This window comes from Stegodyphus dumicola, chromosome 2 (assembly GCF_044657685.1).
Source record: "Stegodyphus dumicola isolate Sdum_Otavi_A_Nest chromosome 2, ASM4465768v1".
Taxonomy (NCBI): Eukaryota; Metazoa; Arthropoda; class Arachnida; order Araneae; family Eresidae; genus Stegodyphus; species Stegodyphus dumicola.
Genome location: NC_140769.1, coordinates 147833979 through 147858773, shown reverse-complemented (window position 1 = coordinate 147858773; position 24795 = coordinate 147833979). Strand labels below are relative to the sequence as shown.

General features: G+C 32.8%; 1 protein-coding gene across 1 annotated transcript in view; it reads right to left on the bottom strand.

Annotated features, from left to right (window-relative positions):
* Positions 1 to 6537: 6537 nt before the first annotated feature.
* BckdhB (Branched chain keto acid dehydrogenase E1 subunit beta) overlaps positions 6538 to 24795 on the bottom strand; it is an 86262-nt gene continuing 68004 nt past the window's right edge. Inside the window, exons 7-9 of the mRNA XM_085811230.1 lie at positions 24188 to 24333; positions 15386 to 15472; positions 6538 to 6715 (exon numbers count right to left, since the gene is read on the bottom strand). Of these exons, the coding sequence (XP_085667356.1) occupies positions 6575 to 6715; positions 15386 to 15472; positions 24188 to 24333 (374 nt within the window). The 3' untranslated portion in view covers positions 6538 to 6574. The remainder of the gene's footprint in view (positions 6716 to 15385; positions 15473 to 24187; positions 24334 to 24795) is intronic.

Below are 24795 nucleotides of genomic sequence, written 5' to 3'. Positions count from 1 at the left end.
CTTACAAATTGCTGTTAGCATATATTGGGAAAGAATTTTGATTTGCATACTAGTGCATTGCAATATATATATATATTATGTATGTACTGTTCATAAGTTTATCTTTCGTTTATTTCATTTTTAATAAAACATCTATTTTACTTAATTTATTCTGAATCTAATCCATAATTTCTATAAGCATTCGCGCCATTAGTTGAATAAGTAACTGAATATTTTTAACAGTTTTTATTTTAACTGCGCTACGCAAAAAAATCGTCTGCTTTAACTATGCAAAAAGTGTTTTCTCTTTCTCTCTCTCTCTCTTTATATATATATATATATATATATATAATGCTTTCGAACATTTGCTTGTTTGTATGTAAATTATAGTATATGCAATGTAAGTTTTATAAGAGTAATAGATTATGCTACATTACTGTCTCCTGAATCGGCAGAATTGATTTGTTAAAACAACGCGAGAGATTACATTACTTTTCTGTTCGTTTGTTTCTTTATGACTGGAAATACTATCTTCTTCATATTTAACGATTGAGGCAGCTGGTTTGCTGGGCATTGGTATAGATACATCTTATTAACTGCGTAATACTGTTCTTTCTATACGTCAATTCGAAACAAATGGAGGCCAAAAAAACTGTCGTAAAATATGAACATAATTTATGACTATTAGCTCTGCTTAGGCATCAGGAATTTTAATGGATATTACATTGACGTTTCCTGAATATAAAATGGTTCACATTTATTTTCAGACATTCAGGTTTTCAATTTTATTTGCAAATATCAGTTACTAAACATTAGCAATTTTTGTTTCACATATATCATTTTTAAAAACTGCTTATTTTCAAAGAATAACTCAAAAGCTTTTAGAGAAAAAATAACTTATTCAAAAAGTTCTGAAGGTTCAACTATTATTTTTTTTAATGTAAGAATGTCCCCCCCCTTTTTTCCCATTTCTCTATAGGAATTGCTTTGAATAGGGATTTTGAAGAAATATCATGTTTCCTTATTCTTTTCTTCAACTGACGACTGCCAACATGCTTGATAAGATTAAGTTCAGCATACATGGAGGAGACAACTGTATAATAGTCATACGGGAACATTCTAGGCTTATCCTCAACGTGACAAAAATGTTTTTCTTTGGTCAATAAGAAACACATTTTGAAACTCATTTCTTTGGTCAGATTCTGATAACCATATGAGTTCAATGTGTTATTAGTTATATACAGGGTGTCTTATAAATACCGGTATAAATTTTAAGAGCATGTAGGGCATGTCAAAAGGACCAAGAATTGCATAACAACCTATGACCACAAACACCACTGCACACAGCTAGGTGGTGCTGTACACAAGGACGTTGGAGGGGAAATATCTTATTTTTCATCATGCAAGCAATAGTACGATTAAGAAAAGCATGCGAAATTATACAAACAGGGAACTGGCAAATGCGTTTAGTGTATGGCTTAGCTGATGGCAATGTACAAGCAACTCAACGACTGTCTTGAGAACAGTTTCCGAGAGGAATGTACTGGGCTACGGATCATAATCTTTGCGAATATTGGTTTTTTTAGAAGTAGGTAAGCACAGTGAGGGCAGGCCATGAATGATTCTCATGCCCTTTATGGAACGCAATGTGTTGAATGCCACAAAGAGGAATCTCAGTACCAGCATATATGCCAAAGCTGCTGCCATAGAAGGATCACAGAAAAGTGCATGTACGTCACGTTTGGGAAGCTAAATTCTTATTATCATATCATCTCCAAGAAGTACAGTCGCTGCTCATCGCATTTCATTCTCGGTGTATGCATTTTGCATAGTGGTTATCACCACCAATGTGCCAAAGATGTTCATTTCTCACATTATGTTTTATTTAATGATGAGGTGCATTTCATGTGAAATCTAGAGTTTAACAAACACAAGGTGCATTTACAGAGACATGTGAACTCCCATGTAGTGAGACCACATAATGTCCAGCATCGCATCTCAGTGAATGTTTGATCGGTAAATGTTTACTCGGGCCTTACCGTTGCCATTACCTTAACATCAGCAAATCATCTCAGCTTTTTGGAACATGTTCTACCAGGCTTACTTCACTCTGTGCCATAAAGTGTGAGATGCAAGATGTGGTTTCAATACAATGAGGTGCCTTCTCATTATGGAAGATGTGTTCAGAGACATTTGATTATGTCATTTAGTCAATGATGGACTGAGCATGTTGGACCAGTTGCCTAGCCCCCACACTGTCCAGATTTGAGTAGCCTAGATTTCTTTCTTTGGAGAGCATTTAAAGCTGCTGTCTATGAATCACTTATCAAGTCTGAAATGAATTTGGTTGCAAGAATTATCTGTGCTGTGGTAGATATCCAAGCATAACAATGTTTTTGACCATGTCCACCAATCCATGGTCTGTCTGTGTAAGGCATGCATCACTCGTAATGGTGCAAACTTCGAATATCTTTTGTAACACTTTCAAATGGTAACATCTACAACATCACATGTAATATTTATGAACAATAAATACATCTGGTAATCTGTATTCTTGTTTCCTTTATTTCTTGCACCTCTGATACCATTTTGCCGCAGCCATTGTTGCTGATATATCACTGTTGGCAATGCTGCTGATATATCACTGTTGGCAATGCCGCTGATATATCACTGTTGGCAATGCTGCTGATATCAGCACTGTTGCCACTTGGAAAAAATTAGGGTGAAAATTAGCGTTTTAAGAGTTTTTAATTAATATCTCTGGTTTTAGCTATATATATATAAAGTGTGCCAGCGTTCATAGTAGTATATTAAAAGCACACCATAAGGCAGTAACTGTAATTTATTTATTACGTCTTATGTCAATTAATAGTTAAAGGTATGCAATTCACTAATGTGTAAGTCATTGTCCAGTGCGTGGATTACTTTTTGAATATGATGCCACCTCTGCACAATACATCATCTAGGTGGCGTTGGAAGCTTGCCATAATTCGGCGTAACGTATTCCCTGGGACATTGCAGACGGCAGTTCGGATGGGATCCTAAAACTCAGGAATGTTGGCACAACGTGTTCGGAAAACTTCTTGCTTCAGGTGCCCCCAAAGTCTGCACATGAAAGATCAGGTGAGTGAGGCGGCCAGGAAATGTCACCAAACCGAAAAATTACTCTACCTGGAAATGTCTGTCACAATAGTCCATCCATGTGGAACTTTCTCATAACGTCTCAAGTTGAAATGTAACACCAAGTTATAACAATTACATTAAACGAAAGCAGTTAAATTTTACACGACATAACCTACTGAAAATACTACAAAATTTTATAAAACCTATACAACAAAATCAAAATTTGTTTTTAAAAAAAAAAAAAAAAAAAAAAAAAAGCTACTGAAAATACTAAAAATTTTTTTAAAACCTATGCAACAAAATCAAAACTAGTTCGTTTAAAAAAACCTACTGAAAATACTAACATTTTTTTTTATAAAACCTATATAACAAAATCAAAATTGGCTCGTTTAAAAACCTAAACGTTTTACAAAATACTGAGAAATTTTATACAAAAAAATTTTAATATATGGTCATTTCATTTTGTTCAAGATTTCAGACAGATCTTATCAAGGAAAAAGTGCCTGAAATCTCCAACCAAGCTGATGACCCAGGCACGTTTCGTCAAGCAAAGCCATTAAGACTGAAAACGAATATCATATTAATAAAATTATTAAATTAATTCATCTATTCCTAGCATTGTCTCAATAGTTTCGTCTCTTTTCCCGACGTGTCTCAATATTTTAAAATAATAAAAATAAACAAAAAGATTAAAGTTATAAACTTAAAACAAGGGGAAAAAATTTTTAATCTAAAAAAGAAAATCATCTAAATGATGTAAGAAAAAAACCTACATACATATATATATATATATATATTTGAAAAAAAGTGAATATCGACCTTTTCCAGGACCCAGAAAGAATTGTAGAAAGTTTGGTAACGATTGCTATAGTAATGACTGAGTTAATCCCATACAAACTTACAGACTTCTTTATACCATTTGAATTCTTCAGATTTTGCAACCGGAAGTTGGTTAATTTATTTATTAGGATAATTAATACTTGTATTAAGGAATATTGCTCATTTCACTGTAATTTTTTTATATTATGTTTTAGTTATATAAAAGTTTTGCATGAATTTTTTTTAGGAAACAAATTTCTTTCTTAACTTCCTTTATACCATTTGAATTCTTAAGATTTTGCAATGGGAAGTTGGTTAATTTATTTATTAGGATAACTAATACAGTCAAAAGTCTTTAATCTGGACGTCCATAATCCGGGCCTCAAAGCTACAAACTTTCTGTGCATGCGTAAACGCATAATGCATTTACGCATGCACGTTTAATGTATAACGGACGGTATAAGCTTAGCTAAAATTATCTATTTCAGTTAATGTTGCAGACTGCGTTGTTCCTTAATATTCGAATTGGATTCGGATTATTATTTTTTGCAGACTGTTAGAGCAATTTTACAAAAGTAAGCTTAAACTTTCGATTATGTCAAAATTAATTTCCGATTCGGGAGCTGCCAAAGGATCTACAAAGCGAAAGCATGTTTCGATGTCCATCAAATTAAAAGTGGAATTGCTGCAAAAAGTGGATAAAGGCATATCCTTTGTTTCTCTAACCAATCCGAAATCTGTTTATCAATTTCACGCTGCTCTTCGGGGGGGGGGGGGCGTAGCGGCACGCAATGAACTGGAAGTTGATTTGTCAGCACTATCCTTATCTTCAGGGCAGATGCTTTTATTTTATTCGGCTTATAATTCCTTACTAAATGTAGTATTTCATCTCGATGTACTCCATCTTTGATGTGATTTAAATCAAATTCCTCGTCATTATAAATAACACGAATACACATCAAATAGTTTTCTGGTTGCAATTTTCTAATTTCGACTATGCGTAATATATGATTTAAGCATGCGCACATTGAAAGAAATGTTTAATAAAGTAAACAAATAAATATTAAGCTTTTTTTTTTTTTGGTAAATTTTTATACCCTTTAGATCATAACTGCTCTTTATTTCATAAATTACGGTTTCATATTTTTAATTTTATAATTTCTGCATGCCATCTTACCAGATTTAAATTGATGATCTATAATCTGTAAAAACCGATAATCCGGAATTGCCAAAGTCCCGATGAGTCCGGATTAAAGACTTTTGACTGTATTTGTATTAAGGGATATTTCTTATTTCACTGTAATTTTTTTAACATATAATACTTTTTATGGAAATTTGGGTTTTTTCTTTTATTGTTGTTGTTTATTTTTGTTTTGATAAAGTTGTTCTGCATAGTAATATTCTGTGCAGTTTTTAAATTTAATGTTTGGGGTTACCATTTAGGTATTTTCCTGGTATATTTAAAAGTTAGACAAAGGCTGGCCACATAGCAGCTAGTTATTAGATAAAATAACAAAGATGGAATTTTTTTTTCTTAAAAGGGTAATCAAAAATTAAAAAAAAATATTAATGGGAGAAACAAATAAAAAATTTTTAATCCCCCTTTGCTTAATGCTTCAAATAGATCTCTTCAAGGTGTTAGTGTTTAAAACATTAAAACGAGATGATTAAATGAGTGCCGAACACACGTTTCATTCTTCCTGCCATTATGTGACTCAAAATGCTCATCTTGTGCTCTAGTAACTTTGTTTATGTTTTCAATATTAACTTCTAGCCCATGGTTTTGATTACTATACTGATGATAACAACAAGTAATATAAAAAAAAAAAAAAAAAAAAAAAAAAAATTAAAGTCAATTCCTACTTCTGAGAATTTTTGCTACGTTTATGGGGCATTACATCTGCTTCATACAACTCTATAAAACAACAATTCTTTAATTGCATACACTTTAAAAATCTTTAGAACTCTGTTTTACTGTTGCCACTTATTTTTGCTAACTATGACAATCCCATTTGTTACAGTCATGTACTGTTATTTAATTAATTTTTACAATACGTGAGAATTCCTAAATAAAGGGTCACTATTTGTACTTAATATGTGAAATTTTTAATTTTAATTATCTTTACTATCTGAAAAACTGTATTAACATCAAGTGTCATCCACTACAAGTTTAAAAAATGTATTTGAACTTGAGTGGATGAATAAAAAGTATTTTATTAATGATTGAAAATTTGAATGAGGTAAAGAGTGTGAGCAAATTAAAAAGTAAATAAGAATTAAAAAAAAAAAAAAAAAAGCCCCAAAGTCTTTCCCAGCAACACAATCTAGCCATAATTTCCTTCAAGTTTCATGAGCCTGCATGAATTTATTAATGGTTGTTACACAAATAATAATAGAATTAAAAATCATATGTTGCAGGTTCCAGTGTTCGTAACTCGAGACATGTTCAGCATTTGAACATATTTTTTGCTAGGAAAAAATGTCTGCAAATAGAATTTTAGTAAAGCACGCAATCCAACATTTTCACATAAAAGTACGCATTGTTTAAAATTTGCTTAAATACCAAAAATAACATTTTCTTGATTGCAAACACAGCAAATAAAAAGTAGAATAAAATAACAAAAAATAGATATTTTATTCTTTGCTTAGCAAGTTAAAAATTAATGAGCTTCTTAATGGCATCCAGACATCGCCATTTATTTGGAATATAGAATGGCTCGAAAATATGAGGAAATGGTGCATCATAGCCAGTGACTCGTTGAATGGGTGCTTCAAGATTCAGGAAACATTCATTCTGTTGAAAAAAAAATATATATATTTATTTATTTCTTTAAATGCACAATTGAAATCTTACTTGGGCAGTTTTATAAAATTTATAAACACAAGAGTGTTTCAAATTAAATAAGCGTTCAAATAACTACAGTAACTATTAAATAACTACAGTCGAACCTAGAGATACAAGCACCTCTACATACGAGAAATTTTAGATACTAGGAAAGTATGAGTGAAAAATTCGTCTCTAAATATGAGCACTGACTCGAGTAATGAGACAGGCTGTGGGTATGTGTGGCGTGATATATGTGTTCCTGATTTGGCTTGACTCAGGGAATACCCTCGCTAGATCACTCAGTGTTCTCTGATCTACGTGTTTGTATTCTTGAGAGTGAATTGGTTTTTTACATTTAACGTGAAAATAATTATTTCTCAATGCCACCCCAGAAGATTGTTGCCTCAGATAGTGCTGCAAAGAAAAAGAAGGAAGCCATGGCCATTGAAATTTAGAAAGAAATCATAGATGAACATAAGCATGGTGTAAGAATGATGGAATTGATGAAGACTTATGGCCGTTGGACATTGATGAAGGACATTCTGAAGAAGAAAGAAATTAAAAAACTTGATGTGGCCAAAGGAATTACCGCTACTTCCAAGCACCTTACAAAACTCCTAGAAGATGCTATTCTTAGCATCTTAGCTGTTGCTGGTGTGGATTAACGAGAAGTAGTTAAAAGGTGATTTGGTGGTGGAAGCTATCATTTGAGCTAAGAATCTGTACTTGGACCTTCTCCAAAAAACACCAGGTTCGTTGACTGAAGTGGAGATGGGAATGGGATTTTTGGGGGTGCGGAATGGATTAACTGGGTTTCCATTATTTTCAATGGGGGAGTTGGTTTCGAGGAAAAATTTGCTCTATGGGCTTAATGCCGGAATGGATTAAACTTGTATTTCAAGGTTAAACTGTACTATATTTCATGTGCCTCCTCAAGCCTTTTTGCATCATGTTCTTCCCCCTTCTTTGCATACAGAGAACCAGCTTCCCTAAATTTTGAAATGGATTCGTCCACATAATAATTTTGTCTTACTAATGTAGACAGACTCTTGCAAACTACCTGCAAAAAGTCACAACAATTTTTTTTTTTTTTTTTTTTTTTTTTTTTTATGTACAAGAAAGTAGTACAAGAAACAACTCACAACAGTAAAGCAAACATATATCTACATTCAGTCTACAATTTTGCCCAGGTGACTGTAAATTCACATTCTCTGCTTATTTAAGGATGATTTGTGCCCCAATGAGTAGCAGAGACAGTAGTAAGGATGGGTAAGATTCAAGTTACACGGAAGTAGAAAATATCTTGTTAGAACTGTGATGTCAATATTTGATCCCGCCCTCTCTTTAAAAGTTGAAGTATGCTATAAAGAAATTTAAAAAGCAATTAATCTTATTGACCAGAAAGCAATTAATCTTATTGGCCAGACTCTTACTTCAGAGCTATTAAAAGCTGAGGGATCTACTTGCATTCTGCTAATCAAGGATTTAATTTAGTTTATCTGGGATTATGAAACATTCCCACCAGAATGAAAACTTAGTACCATCTGTTTGACACATAAAAAGAGAGATTGTTTGACTGTAGTAATTATATAGGAATTAAGTCCTCTTTGCATATTCTAAAGAATTCTTTCAATTATTCTTTTTAACAGAGTTTTACCTCATGATGATAACGTAATAAGCAATTATCGATACGGCTTTAGGAGGGAAAGATCGACTGTTGAGCCTATTTTTGAAAAATGCAGAGGATCTGGTATCGATATACACTGTAGAGACATTAGTTTTTTTTTTTTTTTTTTTTCCTTTTTAAAAGCAGGAGAGATGAAAAATGATCAAAGTCCTCGCCGGGACTCGAACCACGGACCTCTCTCGAATACATGCCGAGCGTGCTGACCACTACACCACGAAAGCATGCTAAGAAATATCTTATAACACTGTCTTTTTATCGATTTCAGAGCTGCATATAATTGCAATAATAGGGAAGTATTTATACAGAGCATGTATGAACTAGAACAGAAGAACTTCAGAAAACTTGCTGCACTTATGGCTTTGACTCTTAAGGAAACTAAGGTACAAATTTGTTTACAAGGTGACCTTATAGAACAACTTGAGGTCAGGAATGGAGTCAGACAAGGGCATGCCTCCTGTTTTATATTGCACTAAAAAAAGTTGAGAGACTCTAGGATTAATACTACAGGAAATACAGTTAACTCTTCAATTACTGGCTTATGCAGATGATATTTGCATTGTTGCCCATACTGCTTCTACATTTAAACAGGCATTCTTGGCATTGGAAAAAAGTGTAAAAAGATTTAATCTATCTGTTAACAAAAACGGAACTATATATATATATGCCTTGCTTCAAAAATGACTAACCACTTACTTATTTAGAAATCAGTAGCTTTAGATTTGAAAAAGTCTAGAGTTTCACTTATCTGGGAGAGGAGATGAATTGTAAAAATTAAACAACTTCTGAAATACTTAAAAGAGTTTCTGCTGCAAATAGATGTTTTCATGGCCCAAACAGCTATTGGGTTGGCAACTAAGTAATTGCGGATTTTTTTAGAAAATCAAAGACAATTTTTTCATGGAACTAAATAACTTTATTCTATAATGCATTGCCCATTTTTATCAATGACTTTTTGCCATCTTTCAGGCAGCATCATAATCCCACGTTCATAAAACTTCTGGTTTTTATTAGCAAAAAACTGAATCAGGTACGATTTGACATCATCATCATTATTGAAATTTTTACCATTCAAGGAGTTTTGTAAAGATTGAAACAAAAAGTAATCAGACGGTGCAAGTTCAGGATTATATGGTGGATGTGGCAAAACATCCCAACCAAGCTCCAATAATTTTTGCCGAGTGACCAAAGATGTGCGTGGCCTTGCATTGTCATGATGGAATACAACACCTTTTTGATTTGTCAATTCAGGCCGCTTTTCTTCAACTGCATTGTTTAATTTTGTTAGTTGTTCAACGTAGACATCAGAATTGATCGTTTGGTTGGGTGGTAAGAGTTCAAAGTAGACAATTCCTTTATAATCCCACCAAACTGATAACAAAACCTTCTTTTGATGAATATCAGCTTTTGATGTTGTTTGAGTTGGTTCACCTGGCCTGCTCCCCGATATTTTCCACTTGATATTGTTGTAAATAACCCATTTTTTATCGCCAGTTATCAGTTGTTTTAAAAATGGATCATTTTCATTACATTTTTTTAGAAAATCGCAGCTGTTAATGCGTTGCGTTAAATGCGTTTCTTTCAGTTCGTGAGGAACCCATGTATCGAGTTTTTGAACATAGCCAAGTTGTTTCAATGCATGTATGTGATACATGAAGCTTCTCTGCAATCTCACGTGTTGTACTGTGATGATTCAAATCGATTATTGCCTTGATTAGGTCGTCATCAACTTCAACTGGACAACCAGAGCATTTTTCATCTTTGAGTGAAAAATCACCAGAACGAAATTTGACACTGCCGTTCTTTTAAGGCTTCGTCACCATAAACAGCCCATAACTTTTTATGAGCTTACGATGCGTTTTTCCTTTTGCAGAAATAAAAAAGCAAAATATGACGAAAATGTTCCTTTTGATTTTCCATTTTTCAACGAACGCCAAACAAAAACTACGCAACCAATCAAAAAACGTTTTTTACTGATTGACAGCTGAATTGCCAACTATCAAATAACAAAATGTGCTTTACATTTGTACTACGTCTGCAGCCCTAAAAATTCAACTGAAGCCATCTATGAGTGAAATCCGCAATTACTTAGTTGCCAACCCAATATTTTAAATCCAGCTTTCTCATGTTAAATTACTTCTTTACAACAGTCTTATAATGCTTGTCCCGACTAATATGTTGAAAGCTTGGGCGTTGACTATATGCAATGAGGAAGCTTTTCGGACTTTGAGAGAAGGATTTTGCATTGCCTTAATTGGTTGGATCCATGAGAATGGATTGTGGAGAACATTCAACCTACAGCTATACAAGATCGATAGACAACCTACTGTACTAAAATTCTTCAGACTATAGAGACTTAAATGGGCTGGTCATTTGGCCAGAATGAATGAAGATGGATGTTGTTAGAAAATCTTTCTAACAAAAGCCCATGAGAACCAGATCTCAGGGTACACCCCCCCCAAGTGATATGGAACGATTGTGTTGAAAATAATCCAAACATTCTAAACATCAAAACTGGAAAACTGTTGCCAAAAGCAGCAATGCTTGGCAGTGTACTTAAACTGAAGTAGCGAAAAGGTTAGTCACAACAAGTTTCGCTATCGAGTGTGCATGATGTTGTTTCTACTAGCTGTTTGAATTCTGAATCTTGGCTTCACATTCTTGCTGCCGAAGCTTAATATCACTCCGGTGTAGGTTTCTGAGGCAACCTGCTGGGTTAAATTAATTTACTACTCAAACTACTAGCATATCTTTAAATTTAGCTTAGTTTACCATTACCTTTATTTTTATCGCCACTAATGGATGGTGAATTTGTAAGTACAAAGACTGCACCGTCTATAAATAAATGAGTTCAATAAAAGTGACTTTTACTTGCTTCGTCTGTTGTATTCATTTTATGAGCTTTACGATAAGTCACCAACAGACTTTCAGGTAGGTCCAATAGCAGTGCATGCTAGCCAAAAAAACTAGATCTTACAGATTGATTGTCAAATTGTCACTAGGGCAGAATCGCTGATGTCTTTCATCATTATGATTTGAAAGCATTCCATGTCGCAGGGAATGAGAATAACAATACACAACTTGTATTCAAATTTGTTTTCAATTGACAATTATGTAGCTTCATTTTCAGGCAGTTCCTTGTTACCCATTTGGAACTACACAAAAATGAAGCTGAAACAAATCTAAGGTTAAGAAGCTGAAATGAAAGAAGCCTCACTCTAACCTCTGCTTCTGTAAAAACATTATATATATATGTTTTTATGGAAGAAAAATAACCAGTCTGTTTCTATTTTTTTTTTCTTTCTAAATTTAAACACTGCAAATCTAAGTCAGCAGAACATCTAAGAGCTCAAGGCTTTGGGTCCCTATGCAGCTGCATTCCTTGCATACCCCTATTTATTCCACTGGTTCTGAATGGCATTCAAATGTTTGCAGCTGTGTCAGAAATTTCTGGGTATTCTGCATGAATCTACACCCAAAAATTTAGAAGCTGCTGTTGCTTAACTGTTCGAGTCCCAGGGGGAATTGAAAAAACACTGTCGAAGAATCCCAAACAGCGCAACCACGCTTTCTCTTAATGCATACGAAAAGACACCCAAGCAGCGCGGATAGCGCCTATTGTATTTTATGACAAGAAATACCAAGGGCACGATAGTGCTTTGTTTATTTTACATTGATGTGCCCTTGATTTAAATCAAGTGCCCGCATTATCAACATCAAGTGCATTGCCAGTTGTCCACAATGTTCGAAATGTACTGGGTTTTCTCGACATAAAATCTCAACAGCGTGATCACGCTGCTTGGACTCAAATGGTAAATTTAGATTTTGATGTCAAATCTGTTGCTAAGTCGATCAGTTGTTTTTTTTCCCTGTGTTGACAAGCCTTCTAATTTATCATAGCATTTGAATAAACATTTTATCTGGTCAGACTTGGTTTTCGCTTCAGAGAAATGCTCTTTCATAGTTTTCGTCAACTGGAAAAGTTATTCCATTGCATAATTTTTAACACTGTGTATAAATTCATTTTCCATTAGAAACCAGTTTAGTTTCACAAAGTACTGTTTGATATATGTTGATATATGATGATCACATGGTTAAGTTTTAAAACTAGTCTATAATTGAATGTATCTTTATATTTTTCAGTTCACAAACACTAGTCAACTAGTGCGAGTGCTTTATAATTTTTTTTTTTTTTCTTTATTTTGTCTCTGGAGTTTGAAGATCACTGTTGTAGTCTAAAATAAATAACCAAGTCTTAAAAAATTTAAAATGGCATTTTTACTTTAGACTTAACCCTTTCATTCCGAATGGTACACATGTGTACCACTGATATTTAAAATTACCTGCAGGACATATTTAAGATTATAACTAAACAAAAAGTGTACCACTATGGTATTTTAAGTACCACAACATCATCCCAGTGTAAAACACCATACGGATTTCACTCAAGGTTATGTTTAATAAACCAGTGAGTGCCTGTATTACACATTTTACAGTAAATTTGCACAAGAATAAACTTGATTTTATACATAATTTTATTCTGTAATGCTTTATATTTAACTATATTTAGAAAAGAAAGAAAATATCAGATATGTATGATTTACTTAGTTTAGAAATTATTTATGTTTTTGTTTTTCTGGTATATATATTTATATATGTACCAATCAGTACATATGTGTACCATAATTTAGGCAAATTATTGTTACAGACAATAAATTATGCGACTTTGGGTACCTGCACGGCCAACTGCAAATTGTGGCATGAATAGCATGCCACCGCAATTCCCTATGAAAAACAATGAACAAAATAACAAAACTACAATAAGTAACCTTATAATAATAAAAATTGCTTTTGTTTTTGTCCGAAAATCTATTATTTATATTCAGGGATGAAAGGGTTAAGGTACTGTTCTTTTCAAAAACGGGCATTTGGCAACATTAAGTACAGATCACATAATATGAAATCACATAAAATAACTGAATATATTAATATCACTTAAAAAATTAAGTATTTGATAGCAAACGATAATGTCATAGCATGAGTTCGGTTTCAAATTATAATTATTTGAAAAAAATAAAACTACTTTTCATTTAAATGCAAACCACAATTCACCATTCTATGCTATCATTTATAAAAATGACTACATACAAAACAGGAATTTTATCTTTATTCAAAAATACAAATATAGCCAAACTTCATATTGACAAGAGGGGAATTCAGAAAAGTTCAAAGAGGCACAATTAAATTTTCCAAAAGCCACAAGTCTACGTTTACGTCATTTTAAAAGTAGTGAAACATGTTTCAGATGTAAAGAAACATCTCTTTCTAAACAATCATTCAATGACAGTTTTTTTTTTTTTTTTTAAAGGAATGTGGTGATGTGTTGAAGACAAAGCGAAGACTTTCATAGTGTGTTTGTTTTTTCTAATTATAGCTTGCTGTGGTAAAAAAGTGCTCCTTTTTCAGTTTTTAAGCCCCCTGATTTTTTTGCAATGTCATCTTGTAAATCTTCATCTATCACAGATTTGTACTGCTCATGAAACTTTGGATTCTTCTTAAAACTGCCCCAAAACAACTCAAATCGTTTTTTCCCCCATCACCTCAAAATCATCCCATAATTTCCTTGCAAACTCATTTCTTAGCAAGCAAGCCACATATTTGTTGTCCTTAAAAATTTCAAAAATGCTTGATATTTTAAGAAAGCATCATCTTCCATGACCGTCATCAGATGTATTAGAAATCCCCAAAGCTTCCAACCGCCATACATTTCTGATCAATTTGGATGTCAAATCAGCTTCTAAATTACCTTTAATTTATTTTAAATTCTGTATAATGTTGTTGTTGTTGTTTATGCTCACTTGTCTCACAAAGTCAGCCTTAAGCCCACGACATTCCTCATGGCAAGGAACGTTAGATTATGCCTGTCATTGGCAACAGCCTTAAGCTCCTAACAGGTGACAGTGCGATTTGACTCAGTTCTGCCTCCAATTTTGATAGAAAGCAAAAGCACCCTGACAAGGGATGGACCCCTTCCCCGAAAGCCCACAAGAAGACTTTCAGCTCGCCACATAGTTAGAGTGCTGTCATGATGCACCAACACTATACATTTACAAACATCCGTGCCTTCTACGAGATTCGAACCCAGGCCCTTCGCCACGGCAGTCAGAGATGATAACCACTGTACCTGTTGGGCGGCCTGTATAATGTTAAATTCTTCTGATGCATTACATACATTCATATAATCATATTCACATACATACATACATACATTCCTATTCATTCTTGGCATATATTCTGTTCATATCTATCACCCCAATTTAGTTTCTACCATTATTAATGATTCAGAAATTCAGCAGACGTTTTCTGTAAAGCATCCAAAAGTGTCCAGCCATCCATTTTTATAGCTAACTTTTAAAGATTTTCTTTACAAAATTGTTTGACAGAATCAGTATAACATTTTTATCTATTTATTACATTTTTAGATAGCATTACTAAGTTCCTTAAGAACTAAGAAATGAAATCAAATAATTGCCTTTGGACATCGATCAGTTTAATCTTTTCAATAGCTTAGTAAAAAGAAGCGAGATAAATTAATTACTTTCTTTTGGGCAATAAGTAGTTTTAATTTACCATATTTCATACATATCTTTTACTTGCATTTATTAATATTTTATCTGCAGTACCATTTGTCTACGCGAGCACCGTGGCGAGATGCCACCCTGGATATCTTATTCAAAGAGCTATCTTATGCATATTAAATTTACTAAATTAAGAAGTAAATAAATGAGAAACAGTTTTACATGATCAAAGATAGTTTTATATAACTGAAGAACAGTTTACATTTAACAATTTAAATCACAAATTAGTTATGACAGATTTGATCATTTATTCTAATAACATGAAAATGTACTACACATAGATGTTTCAAAATTAATATTGCAATATATATTTACCTGTATAGTGGCTGCAATTTCTGCTCCAAAACCTCCCGTTAGAGGAGCTTCATGGGCAACAAGAAGACGCCCAGTCTTTTTCACCGACTAAGAAAGAATTTGAAAAATTAGTCTTAACAAATTACACAATAAAATGTTTAATACCTAATCATTACATCTGCAGCACCATTGAAGCAATTTAAAAAAGACAGAAAACATTAACACTTTCTGTAACATTTAATATGGCTTAATTTCATTAAACAGCAAGCCATAATAACAACCAAATTATGGCTCGCTGTTTAATGAAATTAAATTAATTTGAGATTTTATACTTATAAACAGATGATAAATGAATAAAACATTGCTCTCAAACTCAAATAGCATGTGGGCCAAATGCACAACCTGCAGATGAACCAGATTTTTTTTTTTTTTTTTTTCCAAAATGGAAAATTTTAACAAAGTAAAAAAATATTTTAAATAAATTTTAAAATTTCGTTTGCTAAATACTTATCAAAACATACATAAACAATAGCTATTAAAAAGCAAACCAATTCAAATTTATATTTATTTCACATCTGAAATCTTAAAGCTCAGTTCCTGCAAGACATTTTTGTTGGTTACACTTTATCAGAGCTAATATATATATTAGGTTTATATAGCTCACGTATATCAGAGCTAAAAGACTGCTGACTATTGAAAATATGAGAATATTATTAATATGACTATTGAAAAAATATTATTAATTATACATGCAACACGCACATCGCAATCTTCTTATTCTGATGCGTGCATGTGTCTCGTGAGGCACAACAGAAAGAATTTCCTTTTTTCCCCTCTCTCTCTCTTAATGGCAAAGAGGTTTGTATATTTTGAATTATGTCATCTACAAAGCACAATTTTGATTGGTTATTGCTTTCTGATGATAGTTTCATTCTTTTAGAAATATGGTTTGGCAACAGCTTTTCATTCATTGCTTTGGATACTGCAGTGCTGACTGTTTGCTCTTCAAAATATGAGATTTATTGCTTATTTCGTTGTAATTTTTTATATTATGTTTTAATTATATATGATTTTAATTATATAAAAAGTTTTGCATGATTGTTTTTAGGAAACAAAGTTCTTAACTTCCTTTATGCCATTTGAATTCTTAAGATTTTGCAACGGGAAGTTGATTAATATATTTATTACGATAATTAATATTTGTATTAAGGGATATTGCTTATTTTATTGTAATTTTTTTATACGTACAGTCAAAAGTCTTTAATCCGGATGTCCATAATCCGGACCTCAAAGCTACAAACTTTCTGTGCATGCGTCACCTTTACGCATGCGCATAATACGTTTACGCATGCACGTTTAATGTATAACAGACGGTATAAGCTAAAATTATCTAATTATCTATTTCAGTTAATGTTGCAGATTGCGTTTTTCCTTAATCTTCTAATTGGATCCAGCTTATTATTTTTTGCAGACTGTTAGAGCAATTTTATAAAAGTAAGTTTGAACTCTCGATTATGTCAAAAAGAATACAAAGCGAAAGCATGTTTCGATGTCCATCAAACAAAAAGGTGAATTGCTGCAAAAATGGATAAAGGTATATTGTTTTTCTAACCATTCCAAAATCTGTTTATCAATTTCACGCTGCTCTGAGGGGCTGGTCTCTCCCCCATAAGCATTGCGCCAATCCGACACTGCGTGAGCGAAACTGTCAATTTTTTCACTTGAACTGTAATATACTACTGCAGTTTTAGGTCATTAACTTTAATTTCTAATTTTAACGCTTATAACAATGTGAAGATTTTAAATAAGTGACGGACAAAATGATAGCGTCACGTGCAAAGAAAAGTAAAATAAACATTTACATTATAAAAAGAATGCGTTGACACTTTTTCGTTTTTTTCTTTGTATTGTCTTATCTTTATCTATTTTTAGATACATTGTGTAAAAATATTTGGTAATTATAAAATTATTATAATAAGTTAAAGAAATATGAAAACTGGTAAAATTTTTTGCAACCCCCTGTTGCCGGTTCCACTACCCCCATGGAGGTCGAGACCTACAGTTTAAGAAACTCTGTTCTAGAATATTATTTATGTTCATTTTTAACATTATTTATGTTATTTTTATAATGTAAATGTTTATTTTAATAATATAATATCAAAAAGGAAAACAATTCAAATTTATATTTATTTCGCATCTGAAATCTAAAGCTCGGTTCCTGTAAGACATTTTTGTTTTGATTTTAAAATCTTTGCAACATCATAATTGAAATGACTTTGCAGGCTGCAAAAATTTGCTTTGGATTGGCACATGTGGTCCAAAGGCCACCTGTTTGAGATCACTGGTATAAAAGTTGACTAAAATAACACCGACGCACGAATGATGATTATGTAAAATAGATAACTGTTGACAAGAATTAATTTGTAAAATAAAATTTTACTTACATATCAGTTAAGTGAAAATAATGTGAACTCACACTTCAAATACCGTAATTTCTGGAAGAAAGGCCGCATCAGCGTAAACGCTGCACTCAAGAAAAATGGTGAGAAAAAATTAAAATTACGCAGAAACACCACACTTGAGAAAAATGGAGGGGAAAAAGTTAAAATTACACAGAAACGCCGCAATAGATTAAATTGTGCGTGACATCGTCGTGGGCCATATAGATGCAAAATCTCAACCTATGTCTTGATATATGACATATATATCAGTTAAGAAAAATGCATGAAATGAAACCATAACTCAAAAATAAATTAAAGGTAAGAAATGTTGAAAATATATTTACGTTCATGAATATACTTACATTTACTCACTAAAGAAGTCCATATTTGTAATACTCAGACTATATTATAAAAAATGTTGCAATAACGAAACATTAAATTTGGTTTACAAAAGGATATTTTAAATTTTACTTACAAAAGGAATTACAGCAAACTATATATCATATGAAGCCATATGATAAAATTTAAAGGATATTTTAAATTTTACTTACAAAAGGAATTACAGCAAACTATATATCATATGAAGCCATATGATAAAATTTAAAGGATATTTTAAATTTTACTTACAAAAGGAATTACAGCAAACTATATATCATATGAAGCCATCAAAATCTAATTCTTCCCCTTTCTGAATTAAAAAGATTTAGTAAATCCTGATCTAAGTCGAAGTCTTCCGGATCGTCACATTCATCCTCTTGGTTTACAGTCTCTTTATTTAAAGATATAATTTCAGCTTCTTTGAATCCTGCTATTATTGACGATGTTTTTACCGATTTCCCTGCACTTCCTGCCCACTTTGCAACTTCTTCATAAGATGCTCAACGAATTTTACCGTTTTTGGTATACATATGCAATCCTTCACTCATCCAACACTCCCACCGCTTTCGGACTTCAGCTTTGAAGGATTTATTACCCGACAAATCTAATGGTTGTAAGATTTTTGTCAAACCACCAGGAATTATTGCTACCGTCATAAACAATTTTTGACACCTGGATGAGCATGCATGAAATCCATTATCAATAACCCTTTTGGTTGGAAAAAAGATCCCTTACGACACTGCCAAACTTTTTGTAGCCACTCATGCATGATTGTTTCGCACATCTAGCCGTTCTCGTTTGCACACATAATTACGTCATTAGGAAAATCTTTCTTCAGAATAGTTTTCCATTTAAAAATGGTCATTGGCTTTAGCTTGTCACCATTTGTGGCACAAGCTAACACACATGTAAATGACATTCCTTTATGCCCCGTCGTAAGCACAGATACAGTTTTTGCACCAGTTTCATCAACAGTTCTGTTTGCAGTAGAGTCGAAAGCTAACGGTGTTTCATCCATATTTATTATCTGTGACCGAAGAAGTTTTCTTTTGTCAATAATATCTGTCACATATTTTAGAAAAGATGCCTTTTTATCCTGCCAGTCCATTGGTAATTGTTGCCCGACTGTTGTTCTATTACGCACAGAAATATTTTTTCTTTTCATAAATCTGCTATACCAGCAAGGCCCTCTTTTGAAATCATTTATGTTCATTTGCTTTGCTATAAATTTTACTTGTAAGCGAATTTTTACAGTCGAAATTGCCATTCCTTTTTTTTCGTTGCTCCTTTATCCAGTTTGCAAGGTCGTCCTCTAGATTCGGCTACCTTACAGTACCACTTCTTTTGGCTCGTTTCTGTTGTGGCATATTTTTAAGTTCTTCTTTTTCAGTTCTCCAATGTCGAATACATCTCTCGTCCACTTCAAACTCTTAAGCTGCTGCTCTATTTCCAATTTGTTCAGCACGTGAAATTACATTAAGCATAAAACCAGTAGTATAGCTTCTGTGCTGTTTAGGTGCCATTTTCAAAAATTTTCTGCTCCCTTCTTACTTAAAAACTATCCAATAAGTACTTGTACCCAAACTGATGGGATCTGTGTCTGGCAGAATGACAAGAAAAATCGATTCATGCTGAAGGGGAAATACATCAGAGTTCGTTATTGCGAGGCAGGTGGAGTCATGTCTGCCTTTGAAAAAAATTGCAGAAAAGGCAGGGGAGGGGAAAGGATGGGTCCTGGAAGATTCATCAAATGGCAGAGTAGAGAGACTATTCAAAATGATGAGAATGCTGATTTGAAAGGGGGAATAATGTTATTGTTCTGAGATCCTGTTTAGGGTGAATAAGGCATGTAGGTCAGTTCAAGGGAAAGAATGTAAACAAAATAACGTTCGCAAAAAGGAACTGAGTGGTCTTTTGTGTGGGAACAACTGAGTGTTCTATGTACAATGACAAGGCCATCCAAACTATGTACAATGACAAAGTTATTCTAACTATGTACAATGAAAAAGTTATTCAAACTATGCACAATGACCATCAAAGGAAATATTTTATTTTTAGTGCACCTAAATGCCGCATGGGTAGAAACGCTGCACCCGCTGAAAATTTAAGTTTTAAACACGTAAACACTGCGGCGTTTCTTCCAGAAATTACGGTAACTAAGACTTTAAAATCTTTGCAACATCATAATTGAAATGACATTGCAGGCTGCAGAAATTTGCTTTGGATTGGCACATGTGGTCCAAAGACAACCTGTTTGAGATCATTGGTATAAAAGTTGACTAAAATAACATTGATGCACGAATGATTATTATGTAAAAAAGATAACTGTTGACAAGAATTAATTTGTAAAATAAAATTTTACTTATATATCAGTTAATTTAGAAGTCAAACAACAAAAATTTTCCAACTGAGGATGATGGTTCGGTAAAACCATCGAAATTAGTCCTGCGAAAATTTCAAAATATAATGGTAATTTTTGTAGTTTGACTTCTAAAGTAACATTTGTTTGGTGTGTTATTCTATCTTAATTACATATCAATATATAATGAATTGTTAACCAATTTAAAGCACATCCAAATATTTAATGAACTAAACATCATCAATCAAATTCTCATCTACAGACATACAGCATTTTTAATCCAAAGGAGCAATTTGCCCTAAAAAACTATTATTTTTGTTTTGGCACTTTGCATGGGTTCACTATTAAATGTCCGATTCACTTTTCAAATGGTTGCCACCCAATATTATTGCCCTGTACAGTCAAAAGTCGTTAATCCGGACTCGTCGGGATTTTGGCGATTCCGGATTATCGATTTTTCTGGATTATAGATCATCAGTTTAAATCTGGTAAGATGGCATGCAGAAATTACAAAATTAAAAATATGAAACCGTAATTTATGAAATAAAGAACAATTATGATCTAAAGGGTATCAAAATTTACAAAAAGAAAAAGCTTAATATTTATTTGTTTACTTTATTAAACAGTTCTTTCAATGTAAGTTGTTAAGTTGCTTTGTTTCACGTGATAATACTTTCTCTTTAATTCTATTAAACAGACACAATTTCTTGTTTAGTTACAAAGTTCCGCTGTTCAAGTTCTATAATTGCTGTGTTGAGAATACCGACTAATTTGTCAATCGAAATTTTTTCGTTTTCAATAACCTTTGGGTCCATTTCTTCACTATCGGAAGCAAATTATAATGACGAGGAACTTCATTTAAATCATATCAAAGACAGAGTACATCGAGATGAAATACTGCATTTAGTAGGGAATCATATCAAAGACAGAGTACATCGAGATGAAATACTGCATTTAGTAGGGAATTATAAGCCAAATAAAATAAAAACATCTGCGCTGAAGATAAGGATAGTGCTGACAGATCAACTTCATTGCGCGCCGCGGCGTGAAATTGATAAACAGATTTCGGATTTCGAAACATACTTTCGCTTTGTAGATCCTTTACATATTAGTAAATTTATATCGGAAATTCTATTTGACATAATCGAAAGTTCAAGCTTACTTTTATAAAATTGCTCTAACAGTCTGCAAAAAATAATAACCCGGATCCAATTCAAAGATTAAGGAACAACACAATCTGCAACATTAACTGAATTAGATAATTTTAGCTTAGTTCATACCGTCCGTTACACATTAAACGCGCATGCGCACACACATATTCGCAGCCGTATAGGTCTTACGCGTACTCGTAAACGCCTGTGCGCATGCGTGAACACGACGCATGCGCAGAAAGTTTGTAGCTTTGAGATCCGGATTATGGGTGTCCGAATCAATGACTTTTGACTGTATTATATTTAAAGACATTAAATAATGAAGAATCTGCATAAATGTATGTATGTTTCTCCCATTGTAATAAAACAACGGTACCTAGAGCCATCCAGTTTTAAATAACGTATGTTTCCATCTGAATATGGGCGTCTGGAAGCTCCAATTTGGAATTTGTTTTATTTGTTATTTCATATTTTGTAAAACTTTAATGACTTTTTGATTAACAAACTCAAATTGCTACAGATCTCTACAGATTTGAGACTCTGTATCGAAAATTCTAAAGATATGCTCATTTTAAAACTAATTTGCGATATTGCTGTTGACTGAATTTTATGGTTTGAGTGCGATGAACATGATATTTAATAAATAAAGGTAACACACAAAATGTTAAAAAATGCCCCTTTGGACGTAATTTAAAATCCGAAACCTTTTAGATTTTTTTTTATGTGCAATTATTGTTTTTAATTTTAAGTTCCAATGGTTTTTAGAGTGTATGTGGGATACAAAGAATGGTATTTTTTGTCTTAAATTTTATTTTAAAATATGTGCCAATGGAGTTTGCCAGCAATGGAACAAACTGTGCTAAAATTTCTGTAAGAATCCACAATTTTGCTAAGCATTCTCTAAAGTGAAACAACATGGAAATGCATTTCATAGATAAATGTTGCCGAGGCTCATGTGATGTCAAGTCTCTTCAGTTCTCCGACTTTTATCTAAGCAAAGACTGTGTACTTTGGGGGGGGGTGAATTACAGAAGGATTTGGAGAAGAATGTGTTTTATTTTTTTATTGCATCATATAATCCTTATTTAATAATTAAAAAAATTCACATTTTAAATTGCTAAAATGTGTTTTCTTTTCATATGCTGATAATGTTCATTGATTTATGATTAATATATTGATTTATGATTAGGAAACTTTATATATAAAGTCACAAAAACCACCAACTTGCACCCAATTAAGGAACTTTTACCATTTCATTCGTAAAAAATCTCCAAATTGTCCCAAGGTGGCTGAATTAATAAGTACAATTAGTTCTACATGCTTAACACATTGATGTCGGCCTGACCCACTGACGGATCATACTTGTCTGTTCCGAGGGTGGCATGACGGTCAAGCTTGATTGTTCCGCGAGCCGGCATGACTCACCGATGGGTCACGCTTGTATATAAAAATATATGTAGTATAAAATTCCATTTTATTTTAATTATTCAATGGTATACATTAGAATTTCAACATTATAATCAAACATTCAGTACAAAACAAATAACTTAAAAATGTAACTTACTAATAAAATATAATTATTAATTTTTTCTATGCAATTTTTTAAAGCAGGGTAACTGAAGTGCCAGCTTGCCCTTACAATTATTGCAATATGTTGTTACTTTCTTTGCTCTATTTGTAACAAAAATCAAAGACCAAAATCCGAAAGATGCCGAGACTATACATCAACAGTTATTCTGCACAGGCTCTTATTATACGTATATAATCCTTAATAATAATTAGACTCAGTGAGTCTACTATTAGAGCATCTGTTTATACTTTCAATATTTATAGAGAAAGACAGAAATTTTATCTGCTTGGATTCTGCACATGCTTCTTGACGAATAAGAATTTTATTTAACACTTAACATAGTAGCTTCACAGTTGCCTTGAATTAAAGCAGGAATTCTCTACTTGGTTATTATTCAATAAACAGAACAAAATACAATATAAAATTCGATTAATACCAATGTCGAAACCTGATACCATCCACAAAAAAAGAATACATAAAACAAAGTCTCGTGTTCATTCAACAAAGTTATTCATAAAACAAAGTCTCACTGATACCTCTCGAAGTTTACTGATGGCATTACGTGACACTATTTGTGGCATACTGAGTCCTCTTAGTAGTGTTCTGAATAGTGCTAAGCAATTACAGCATTCTTTGCATCGCTTTCTCGTCTTCCTGGAAAATCCTTTGTAAGAATTTAAACAATTTTTTTCGTTTTTGTTATTAATACTTCAATAGAATGGTTCACATAATGGATGCACCCCGAAACGGGATCGCTAATTCAAGCGCTGCCGCACGAAAAGAACAATGAACATCCATGCCACCATCAACATGTTAATGACACCAGTTCCTTTTATTCACATTCTAGATGACTTAATACATATATACACATTATTCTTAATTATAACAACAAATTATAAATAAGTAGATAATACTGCAGCTTACATTAATAATTGTGTCTTTGTCCCACGGATGTACAGTCACCAAATCTATGAGCTCACATGACACATTAAGCTTATCCTGAGCTAGTTGGCACACTTCACGCAGCACATGAACTTGTGTTCCCCATCCTACTACTGTAACATCATCTCCTGTAATAAAATTGAAAAAATACAGTAAATATATAATAAAACACGAAAATGAAAAATTTTTACAAAATAAAAATTACATAATTTTTCACTGCATTTTATACCGATATTAGCCATTTGCATGACCAGCCACCTAAAGTAATTACTGCAAAAAAGAAAATATATATATATATATATATAGGCCTAGCTAGTAATTAAAAATAATTGAAAAAAATCTGCTTAACAACAGAAATTTTATTTACAATAGAATTTAAAATAGAAATATTAACTTGTGCTTTGCTAAACAACACATTGCCTCATGTAGCAGTGGCAGTACATTTTTTTAGATCACCAAGGTTGTCGATTTTAATTCGAAAGACAAATATTTAGTAGCATGCCAAGTGGCAACAAACTTCTTTTTTATCGCAGGCAGTGTTTCCTGGTTACGTCTCAGACATAAATAATTACATTTTGGTGAGTGGCAAC